The following is a 12320-nucleotide window of genomic DNA, read 5'->3' as shown; positions in this document are numbered from 1 at the left end:
GAGAGAGAGAGAGCCACGTAGTCCAGTCTCCACAAACGCTCCCCTCAGAGTGAGTCTCAGCTAGTCCGCAACGGTTGTAGTAAATGACGACATGTCGTCCAATTAATATTGATAGATTTAGAGAAATAGTTAATTGAATATAACCACCTTAACTAAATTAATAAATGTTATAAGTTAATTTCTATATGTGTGTGTGTTTGTGTGTGTGTGTATATATATGTATTAAATATGATCAACAAAAAACAATGAGTCTTGTATTACCTATATAATCATTTAGCCACATTTTGAGGAAAAAATACAATGTTTTTTTTTCTTTTTTTGGTTATACAAAATAAGGTCATTTTCGGCTCATTTCAGCCCAATTTGGCCCTATTCGGAAGGCCGGCCCTTTCGGCCCTAACGAATCGGGCTTTTCGGGAGGGTAAGGGTTAGCATATTTAAGCCCCGGCCCGACCCTAAATTTTGTTGACTTTGACTAGGCCTGGCTCGGCCCGACCCTAAGCCCTAAAATTTAGGGTAGGGCCAGGCCTAGCCCGACCCATAATGACCCCTACATCTGGATTCTGGACTTATATTATTTTATTGCCTCAAACGGATGAGTACGAAAATGGTGACATGATGAGTCCAAACATGCTTTGATACAAAAGAGAGAGAGAGAGAGAGAGCCACGTAGTCCAGTCTCCACAAACGCTCCCCTCAGAGTGAGTCTCAGCTAGTCCGCAACGGTTGCAATAAATGACAACATGTCATCCAATTAGCTGTCGACGTTGTTCTAACTTCTAAGCGCTAAACCTCCAAGTTAGGCCACCTGCCCTCCCCTTCTCTCATTCCCCTCATTCATTGTTTCCTTCATTGGAATTCCATTCCCAATCGCAAATGCCATCAATGCCTTCGTTAAATCCAAAGCCCCACATTATTCTCCTCCTCCTCCTCCTATAAATCTCGCCCACCCGTTTCTCTCTTTTGATCGCCACCGAACAAAATGTCTCCCCTCGGCGGCAAAAACTCGCCGGCGAATCAAACCCTCACCACCAACACCGCACAGGACGCGCGACTTCTCGTCCCCGAAACGCTCCGTATTAGCGCCACCCTCGCCTCCTCCCCCTCTGCTCCTCCGGAAAACCAGAAACGGCGAAAAGGAGAAGAAAGGAGGAGGGGGAGGTCGGGTCTATCCCGATTTGGCAGCTTTGACTTCTCTCTCCTCAATCCCAAAATGGAAATTCTTTTAAACATAATCATTATGAATAGTAACTTCCCTTTTTTGTCACAACTTTCCCGATAAAACTCCGATTTGAACAAACTACATGTCCACGAACTCGATTTTTCGTATACTACGGCATTCACAAAGAAATTCCCTAATTTACCAAACTCAAGAAAAAGTCACTCCTCGGTCAATAATGGTAAAATGTAACTAGGAAAAATTTTAAGGTACGGGGCATTACAAAATGATTGGGCATGCGACAAGTTTTCCAAAAATGGTCATTGCAACCACATCTAGTGTAAAAACTTTCATTATTCTTGGGGACTTTGTTCATCTAACCTTTGCCTTTGTGGATTGTGGCATTGTTCTTTGGACCCAACCGTTAGTTGATACTTCCACCTTGAACATTAGGTCGCTGATGGTCACGTCCCTTAACACAAGCACTAGTATTGCCATGCCTATTGGCATGACCACCAGTGAAAATAACATTCACCTCAGGTATGGGTTGAGACCCGGTAGGGTGAGACTGGTGGTTTTTCATTAGGAGCTCATTATTTTGGTCCGCCACTAAAAGACATGAGATGAGATCTACAGGATGTTTGAATCCTCTCTCTTGATACTGCTGTTGTAGAACCAAGTTTGTGGCATGAAAAGTTGAAAAAGTTTTTTTTGAACTTGCTATCTTCACTGATAGATTCTCCATATAATTTTAGTTGGGAGGTAATCCGATGCATAGCAGAATTGCAATGATTGATAGGGTTGAAGTCTTGAAGGTGCAAATGCTTCCATTCGGATCGTGCTCTAGGTAGAACAATGGTTTTCTAGTAAGTAAATCCGTTAGCCGATGCTTCCCAAAGCTCAAGCGGGTCTTTCACTATAAGGTACTTATCTTTTAGGCTCTTATGAAGATGATGAATCAAAAAGATCATAGCCTTGGCGCGATCTTACATAGATGACTTATTGCCAACTTTGATAGCATCTCAAAGGTTGTTAGCAATAAGGTGAATTTCAGCATCAAGAACCCAACTCAAATAGTTCTTACTAGAAATTTCAAGAGGATCAAATTCCAATTTTGTCAGATGCGTCATCTTTCTACATTGAGAAAAAACGAGATATATCAGGATCCATAATGTTAGAACTATATGTTCTATGAACAATGATAGAAAATTCGTATACGAAACATAGTTTTGAAGCGTTCATAAATATGAACAATGGATCCCATAGGGAAAACACGAGAAAAACATTCATGTGATGTCTACAGAACCATAGGTTCTAAGACTACTTGGTCATTGACTCGAGTCTTGACTAATGAGACATGTAGTTCTCATTATCGTATATGAAATGTAAAGTTTCAACAATTATACATTCAACAATTATATGATCGCAAAAAAAATCATCTATAGTGGAAAAAAAAAGAAACTCATAGATCATTAGCCTTGGTCATAAGCAATTATGTTGCACTATAAGACTTGCGGATCATCATGGAGTTCAAAAAAGAAGGGGAAAAAAAAGAAGAGCAAATGCGTGCTGAAAACGTGTTGTAAACTAAAAACTTACGTTAGTAGGAATCAGAGAATATAGAGAGATAGTAAGGAGGAAATCTAGATGTGTGTATCTTATTAATTCTCATAGACCCTTTTAAATAGGAAATAAGTTTACATCTCAAGGACATGAAATATGAGAATTTACGTGGATAATCATATATTTATAATATTTGCAACAAACAAGGTAAATAAAAAAAATGAGTATTGAATTGAGCCACATTTTGCCAAAAAAAAAAGAAGGGTTTTTAATTTTTTTAACAAAGTAAGGACCTTTCCGCACTTGTTCTATTTAGCCCTATTCGAAAGGCTAATCCGGTCGGACTCTTTTGACCCTTATGGAATGGACCTTAAAGGCAGGTAAAGCTTACTTATTGAAGCTTCTTCCCGGCCCTAAGTTTCGTTGACTTTGATTAGGTCTGTTCCTACCCTGGCCTAAACCCTAAAATTTAGGGTAGGATTGGTTCTGGCTCGGCTCGGCTCATTTGAGAAACTACAAGCGTGGTGCAATTCTTTATTTTTATTTTTTTCACTTGTACAAGGACAAAGTTGGAAGAGTTAGAAATAAAATATTATTACTAGATCTACTTAGAAATATGCCGGATATAAATCAAAAGACTTTGAAAACTAGACCATAATGTGGCCGTGCTAGCTAGCGGTCTAGCACCAATGTAGGAGGCTCATCGGTGTTGTAGAGGGTTTGTTGTGTAACTTTGCTTCCTTTATCGGAAAAAAAAAAAAATGGGAGGCTCTTCTTTTGCACGACTTCTTGAGAGTGAGTCGGTGTGCAGATTACCATTTCCGGCTCTCAAAACTATTTGACTTCGCAGCGACTGTTGCAGCTCTTGGGATTTTGTCTATTACATACATTTGGATTCTGGACTTATATTATTTTATTGCCTCAAACGGATGAGTACGAAAATGGTGACATAATGAGTCCAAACATGCTTTGATACAAAAGAGAGAGAGAGAGAGCCACGTAGTCCAGTCTCCACAAACGCTCCCCTCAGAGTGAGTCTCAGCTATTTTCTCAAACAAAAAAAAAAGAGTACGTCTCAGCTAGTCCGCAACGGTTGCAGTAAATGACGACATGTCGTCCAATTAGCTGTCGACGTTGTTCTAACTTCTAAACGCTAAACCTCCAAGTTAGGCCACCTGCCCTCCCCTTCTCTCATTCCCCTCATTCATTGTTTCCTTCATTGGAATTCCATTCCCAATCGCAAATGCCAACAATGCCTTCGTTAAATCCAAAGCCCCGCATTATTCTCCTCCTCCTATAAATCTCGCCCACCCGTTTCTCTCTTTTGATCGCCACCGAACAAAATGTCTCCCCTCGGCGGCAAAAACTCGCCGGCGAATCAAACCCTCACCACCACCACCGCACAGGACGCGCGACTTCTCGTCCGCGAAACGCTCCGTATTAGCGCCACCCTCGCATCCTCCCCCTCTGCTCCTCCGGCCGAGCCTCTTCTGCCTCTCGACAACCGCAACCACCACCAGCTTCGGCTCGGCGACGACTTCGTCGGCTCCAGCTTCAGATTGATTTGCTGCGAGGAGATCGACGGACGCAGATGGAACTACGTGGCCGAACCTGATTCTTCCACCGGAACCTTCAAGAAGGGCTCCTTCCGTGCCCTCAGCTTGCACAGTCCTCAACCTCCTCTTGAAGTCAGTAATCATCTTCATTGCGCTCAATTTTATTTACTTTCTGCTTTTACCTCATGCTGAGCTTAATTTTGAACTTACAAGTGAGAATCATATGCTGAAAATTGCTTACTGAGCATTCACATTTCGTGTCTGAGTTTATTTTGACAACTCTGATCAGTATTTTTCTCAATATGGAGGGTTGAATTTCTGGTGCAGGTGTTGAAGTCATTTGTGACATCCTATGTTGTTCCGGAAGGATTTCCGGATAGTGTGATCCCTTCATATGTACCGTATATGACGTGGAGAGCTCTCAAGGTATGTACTTAACTCTATGATCCACTGATTATAACACAGACGTATTTGCTTGGTTTTGATCACTTTGGTCGAGGTAAATGCTATTTACACAATTGATGTATTTGTTGTAGCACTTCTTCGGAGGGGCAATGGGCGTTTTCACAACGCAGACCCTCCTGAGTTCAGTTGGAATTGCTAGAAACACATCTGCTTCTGGGGCTGTTGCTATTAACTGGATTCTCAAGGTAATAAGATTACTCTATCATTATTGTTCTCATAACGTTTCTTTTTCTCAGGAATGTTGTTCTGACATGTCTAAACTGTGAGTTCCATAGTTTTTAACAGCATTTTAAGCTCAATGATAGGGTGTAACATCCCTTGTGTTTTTCTTTGTTGTGAATGATGCTTTGAGAATTTTCTATTGTTTGTGCGAAAATATGAACTGTGTTGTCTGCCACGTGAAATGAATAGTTGCTAATATGTTTGGAAACAAGCTAAAACAAATGCTTCATATATTTATGGACATTTCTGCCTTAAATAGCTTTTCACTTTACATGAGGTGTCTTCTTACTCTTAGTCTTAGGATTGCAGAAATATTGATGCAAGAGCTTTAATAGAAAATGAAAAAAAAAAAAAAAAAAAAAAAACTACATGAACAGGAATTGTTAGGATCCACTGAAATATCAATTTTTTCTTCATCACTTTAGATAAGATTAATTTTTTTTTTTTTTGGCCTCTAATTCTTCTTTCTCAATTCCCTTGTAAATTTACTGCCCCTTTGGAATTTTATTTGCAACTAGGAGTTGACAGAGGGTACTTACATTTAATAATATGGAGTGCTTCTGAGACAACCTAAAACCAACTTCAATAATTTGATCACGCTTATACCATTTGACAATGTTACTACCACGAACTATATCCTTGTCTAGCAATGTGTCAGTGAAGTAGAGGACCTCCAAATTATATCCTTGACAATGATAGGCTTGGTCTTGAACTAAGTGGTTCCCACTGCCCATATGTCATCATTAGAATCTGAATTCTTGTGGTTCAGTGCTGTATGCTAAACAGTTTGGTTGCTGGTCTTTCTTTTGGTTTTGGCTGTTGCAACTGTCAAAATAATGTTTTAAATATTAAAGGTGGAACTGGGTATCTTTATGAAGAAATACAGTTGCTTAACTTTCTTTTTTGTCTTTTTTTGCGCTTTTGACAGTGTGTAGTAAGGACTTCCTTTAGTTTCTGTACCTGTTGCTTCTCTGAATATCAAGATGGTGTAATCTAACAATTTGATAAAACTGTACTTGACTTTTTATTTCTAGGATGGTGCTGGTCGTGTTGGAAAAATGCTTTTTGCCCGACAAGGAAAGAAGTTTGACTATGATCTAAAACAGGTAAATACATTCACATGTCATAAACGTCATGGTACTGAATATTCCATTTGTAACATGGAAAATTACCTAAAATGGGCATGTAATAGTTGTAAACAAAAATGGCCTATTTAATATTTGCTTCTCTTTTCAATCTCAATGTGTTACAGTTACGCTTTGCGGGTGATCTTCTTATGGAGTTGGGTGCTGGGGTTGAGTTGGCAACTGCAGCTGTGCCGCACCTTTTTCTTCCTTTGGCTTGTGCAGCTAATGTGGCAAAGGTTTATGAAGTTTCTTTTAAGTTCCCACATCTTATAAACCTTAGTGTGTCTCACAAGATCCCTATTCTTTTTCTATCTCATAGAATGTTGCTGCTGTAACGTCAACATCAACTCGTACACCAATTTATAAAGCGTTTGCTAAAGGAGAAAATATTGGGGATGTGACAGCTAAGGGAGAATGTGTGGGCAATATTGCAGATCTGGTATGCGCATCCAACTTCTCTTTTTTCCTTAAGATGGTTTGTGTGTTGCAAAATGTCAAACATGGTCCCTTCAAACCAGATGAGTACACTTGTCAAATTGGTGATATACATCTCAGAGTTAAGTTTACAAAATTGCCTAGTAGGGAAGTGGAATTATAATTCAGATCTCTACTAACATGATGTGCACTGTGGTCCAACATTTAAAACAGAATGACATTAACAGAGTTGGAAGGTCAAAGCGCCTTGTAAAGTTCTGGTACTTGCTTAGCATGGGAGGATCAATGCTTGTTAGGATTGATAGTTCCGTTTTTGAAGCCATCTAGATTGATAAGTAGAAGCAAGATATGACTGACATCTGGGAAATGTGGTCATTGAAAATTTGAGATATTGCTGGATTTTAGCACTAGTTTAAATCGTGAATAATCTGAATGCTCTGTTATTCCTCTTAGTTTTATGGCTAAATGGATAGGTTTTTAGAAAAGACAACGCTCTGAATAAAATAAATTGAGAGTATGAATACTAGCTATGGACAGTTGGGTAGTGAGAAATGATAATAATTTATCATATGGTATGTGCATGTAAAAGAGTTTTAAATCTAGTAGAATGGTTAGTATACCCTCTTACTTGATTCAAACTGCTAGACCTTGTCTTATTTGACCTGTACTGAGGATACCTTTGCAATGTAACTTTTTCCAGGAACACGGGTAGGATTCCCTCTTCCCCTGTTACTTGATGCTATAAATCACGAATACTCCTAAATATCAGACAGTAATCCAATTTTTCGGCAAACATATTTTAGAATTATAGCCATATCCAGAACCCTATACCTGTATTTCTTATCCCAAGCCACACTGAAATGTATGATAAATCTTCCTCCATATCAAGCATTTATTCTTAAGTTCCACTTACGTAATGCGGACACTGAATGCATCTTTCTGTAGCGTCATACAGGAAGATCTCTTCTGTGGTACTATCGTAGGAGTAAGGGTTGGGAACACAAAAATTTATATATAAACAGAAGAAGAGGAGAATTGAGTCTGCTTGGGACCATTCTAAAGTATTTGTTAGTCTACATTATAATAGCTTAAAGATTTTTGAGAATGCTGGTAAACTGGGCCTGCCCTGAGGGGTGCAACCTGAGGCGGCTGTCTCAGGTCACCGACCTCCAGCGGGCCTTTGACAATATTAGAATGTTATAGTAGTTAAATATAATCTTTGCATAATAAATGATATGATGCTCTCACAATCGAGCGGCAATTGCTTTGAGTTGCCATCGGTAGTTCTCCTTGGGCTCAAAATCAATTTTTATTTATTTATTTTTTTTTTTGGGGTTTTATAGACCTTTTGCGCTTTTATTTACTGACACTTTTTTTTTTTTGGGTGAAAATCAGACACAGACCTTTAACCTATGAATATATTCCTATTTGAAAAAAAAAATTGTACGAGTAATAGTTGCTAAATTTATGTGGGGCCACATTCTAATAATTCGCCTGAGGCCTTTCAAATGTCAAGACCGGCCCCGCTTGTAAACCGATGAAACTTATCATAAATCTAGGAGATCCTGAATTCAAATCCCTCTGATTGTAACACTTCCCAAGATAATTAATTCTAAATTACTGTGGAAAACAAAAAAGTTCTTGCATCAGCATCGTTCATCTTTGTCTAATTGCATTTGGGATCTTCCCTTGAGTGTGGATATTTATTTAAAATAAAAGCCTGGATCTAAGGCGTTGATTGAAGACATGAAAAGAGAGAGAACTGAGAGATTGGGGAAGAGAGATAGCATTTAATGAAGAAATCCCATCTTTGATCCTCACGAACCTCTAAGACAGAGAAATAGAGAGAGAGAAACAAATCATCGTTATGTTTATGGGTTGGTGTTGTATACTTGTATGTTGTAGTTGTGGTATTGCCCATGTGTTTTGTATTTTGTGTTTTTCATCTATAATTTTCTTGTTCCCTGTAAAAGAAAATATTCTTCATAGTGGGTATTATCCTTCATATATGCAGTGTATAACTGTTCTACATATTTTGATATATACTTTAATTCACATCTTTAATCATTTGAGGTTGATGTTTGTGAACTGTTTTTCTTGTGAAGCTGGGAACTGGACTGAGCATATTGATCTCAAAAAGAAATCCTTCATTAGTGACCACATTTGCCCTCCTTTCCTGTGGATATGTTCTCAGCTCTTACAAAGAGGTTGTGTGCAGTAATGAAGATTAATTTTTTTTGCATGTTTCCAGTTCACATTATTTAATGGATGTAATTTTGTTTCCCAGGTTAAATCTGTAGTGTTGCACACCTTAAACCGAGCAAGATTCAGCATGGCTGTAGATGCCTTTCTTAAAACAGGTTAGCATCAATATTCTTAGTCTTATAGAAACTCTCCATCAATTATTTTTCTCATTCATTATTTTTCTTTTCATACATCTTTGCATGTCTTGCGAATTATTCGTAACAGCTAGCCTTATTATAATGATTGCCATCGTGCTTTATTTCAATTTCTAGGGACAGTTCCCTCATTGCAGGAGGGAAACGTGAATGAGAATGTATTCAGTTTTCCATGGGTGAAAGATGGGCCTGTTGTTCTCGGTATGTGTGCATTGATTTTTTATGTGTCCATATACGAACTGTTATCATCTTGTTTTTTTACTTAACTGTGATAGTCTAGTTTCTTAGTTCAACTTGAATTTTTAATTTATTTCACTGACTGGCAGGGCCAAGATTTAAAGATGCGTTCCAAGAACCAAGTGTATATCTTGCCTTAGAGCCCTTCTTTGAGGTAAGCGCTTTTTGAAGGGGCAAACTTTCGGATATGTCTCTTTTGGTCAACTTTCTCTTTTATCTCATTAATATTACATATTTTGTTGATTGATACAGAAAGAGAGATATGTAGTTACGTACAATCCTTCAAAAGGTAAAGTATATGCATTGCTAAAGGATCAAGCGAAGTCGGACGACATTCTAAAAGCAGCTTTTCATGTGAGATATATAGCTTTCTTCTGGGCCAGTGGTTCTGATGAAAAGCATTTTCTTCATATATGAAGTTAAGAACTTATTTCATTTTGTATTACAGGCCCAGGTGCTTTTGCATTTCATGCGTTTATCCTATGATGCTCAGCCTCCGTCTCAGAAACAGATAAAAGATGGATATTCAAACTTTGTTCCTACAGCGAAAGATCTGGAGGCATATATTGTTGAGTCATGTAAAATGGTCTCACATTCATATGGAATTTTTAAGAGTAAAGCAGCAGAGCAGGTATACATTGTTTACTTATGATTTTGTGACGTTGAGTTTGGTTAGTGAAGCAGGCATATAATATTTGAGTCCCCTGCAAACAGTAGAATGCCTTTCTAACAAAATTACAATCTATATTCTTATAGGGGTGGATGATGTCAGAAGCGCATCTGAATCCTGGCCGGGCTCGTCTTATTAAGTGATCAGTTTTATGGAACCCAATCTCCCTGCAAAATTAGCTTTCACACTCCCAAGTCCAAACAGCTTCAACACTTATTACAGTTATACCAACAGAAATTTGAAACAAGAGAAGAGGGAAAAAGAAAAAAGAAAGGGCTTTGCGTGATATCACCGGGACCATGGAAACCATTCGTGACAGATGCCGAAATGTTCTCTGCTCCCAGACTCAATGGCTGGCATGCTTGGTGAAGACCGTTTTATGTGATAGAAATGAGTCTTAGTATATAGTGGATTAATGCAGAGGCAACTGGTGACTGCATACTCCTTTTTCGTATAGGGCTTTTGTTATGTTTTTTTTTTTTTTTTTTCTTCGGGTCACGATTGCTCTGTATTACTGCAGAATCCCGGCATATTATCTTTAAATATAATTTTGTATTGGCCAGTGATGGAGAGGGCCTTTGTTTTTAGAAATGATCTTTATTTTTAAAAATCAGATGGAATGAGGACGGGAAAAGAAATAGATGGAGGTATTTTCATGACACATGTACTTGCATAAAATGAAGATAAGATAAATGAGAACAAATAATGGAGTCCGGTACTCCAGTTACACATCTCTCACATTGGAATTTTTTTTTTTTTTGTACGTGGGGTTTACTTGTATTTGTATTGTTTCATTTACTTCCATCTCCATTTAGGGCAGTAAACATGCCATAAGAGTCAAAAATCTCATTCCAATGTATGTGAAGTAAACATGGTTTGTCTATTTATAATCATAATATTTCTGCCTTGTAACTCTGTTAAAGAATCTTCAGATCAATTGTGCCTTTTTGTAACTTTGTTAATGAATCTTCAGATCATTTTTTTATGCATTATCCTATGTCTTTATCTATTTGGTATTTAGCTGGTAATATTCCTATTCCTTTAAAACGGAATGGTTCCTTCTTACTATGGCTTGAGGCCTTATTCCAGAACCGTAATATCCATTCAGATTCTATTCTCAGATTTTCATCGTTTATTTGGCATTCCAAGAGTAAGTTAATATTCCAGCAGTTATCTGTCTACGATGGACAAGGGTGAGACCATCGATGAATTTGAGTATACCAAGTGGCCTCTAACATAATGAAACATCTGAAAGAAGCAAGTGACTTAAACATTTGAGATTGCCATTTCAGATCTTGAACAAGCATGATTAGGGGTAATCATTTGGCCCTTCGGCCCTAAGCCCGCCCGGCCCATAGGGCCGAAGCCTTACCCATTAGGGCGGGCCGGCCCGACCCTTTCTCAAATAGGGTAGGGTAAGGGCCATGCAATTGAAACCTGGCCCGGCCCTTCGACCCTACCCGTTTGAGCCCGTTAGGGCTAAGCCCGGCCTGGCCCTCTAGGCCTGCCCGTTTAAGCCCTAATATTTTCTATTTTTTCTATTTTAAAAATAAATTTCTCTTTTTTCTATAGCATACAACTTATCTCTTTTTTGGTAATTGATTTCCTAAGCTTTATTTTCTTTAATTCTTGTTTCCTTTGTTAAATAAAAATTAATTTAGAGATTTAGAGAGATAGTTAATTAAATATAACCTCATTAACTAATATTTATAAATGTTATAACTTATAAGTTAATCTCAATATATATATATATATATATTAAATATGATCAACAAAAAACAATGAGTTTTATATTGCCTATATGACCATGAAGCCACATTTTAAGGAAAAAAGAATAATGTATTTCTTTTTGTTAAATAAATTAAAGCCCTTTTAGGCCCATTTCGGCCCTATTTGGAAGGCCGGCCCGACCCGGCCCTTTTGGCCCTAGTGACTCGGGCTTTTTGGGCGGGTAAGGGTTAACATATTTAAGTCTCGACCCTACCCTACCCGGCCCTAAATTTTGTTGACTTTGACTAGGCCCAGCCCGGCCCTACCCTAAGCCCTAAAATTTAGGGTAGGGCCGGCCCTAGCCCGGCCCATGATGACCCCTAAGCATGATGTTAGGACCCCAATTTCTATTGGGCTTACTATGACTACCCAGCCCATCCTTATGACCTGTTACTAACTTATGCAATCTGACGGTGTCGTTTTGGTCAAGAGATGAGTCGACTGTATGGAACTATATAACTCAGTATCTCATTCTGTACTCTCAAGCTTGAAATGAATGAAGTTTTAGTTTACTTTTGGATTTTTGTCCATTTATGCCACTTACCTCATTAAGTTTTTCTAATTCCCCTTTACCCATAAAGACTCTAATAAGGTTTTCCCTAATACCCAATTAAGTTTTTTTTTTTAAGACTATTTTACCCTCACCCATTTATTACATAAAGAGAGACAGAGAGAGAGGCCATAAAAGACTTCGCTGGAGTCCCGTCATGGGCATCT

The 12320-nt window shown here is 38.4% G+C and overlaps 1 protein-coding gene across 1 annotated transcript; it reads left to right on the top strand.

Annotated features, from left to right (window-relative positions):
• The first annotated feature begins 3802 nt into the window (after window positions 1-3802).
• Window positions 3803-10494, top strand: LOC112179399 (protein root UVB sensitive 6). Its single transcript, XM_024317796.2, has 13 exons — window positions 3803-4410; window positions 4606-4704; window positions 4815-4928; window positions 6000-6071; window positions 6218-6328; window positions 6412-6531; window positions 8633-8734; window positions 8815-8887; window positions 9044-9127; window positions 9253-9317; window positions 9416-9517; window positions 9612-9794; window positions 9920-10494. Exons 1-13 carry the CDS (start codon window positions 4066-4068, stop codon window positions 9974-9976), a joined length of 1527 nt encoding a protein of 508 aa, XP_024173564.1. The 5' UTR covers window positions 3803-4065; the 3' UTR covers window positions 9977-10494.
• Window positions 10495-12320: the final 1826 nt, after the last annotated feature.

Source organism: Rosa chinensis, chromosome 7 (genome assembly GCF_002994745.2).
Source record: "Rosa chinensis cultivar Old Blush chromosome 7, RchiOBHm-V2, whole genome shotgun sequence".
In the NCBI taxonomy this organism is placed as follows: domain Eukaryota; kingdom Viridiplantae; phylum Streptophyta; class Magnoliopsida; order Rosales; family Rosaceae; genus Rosa; species Rosa chinensis.
This window is presented reverse-complemented; position numbering and strand designations above follow the sequence as displayed.

Excerpts from the sequence above, each read along its gene's own strand:
- LOC112179399 (XM_024317796.2), top strand. The coding sequence starts at position 4,066 with ATGTCTCCCCTCGGCGGCAAAAACTCGCCGGCGAATCAAACCCTCACC. Across the intron at positions 4,929-5,999 it reads CTATTAACTGGATTCTCAAG|GATGGTGCTGGTCGTGTTGG; the intron begins GTAATAAGATTA and ends TTTTATTTCTAG. Across the intron at positions 8,888-9,043 it reads AGATGCCTTTCTTAAAACAG|GGACAGTTCCCTCATTGCAG; the intron begins GTTAGCATCAAT and ends TTCAATTTCTAG.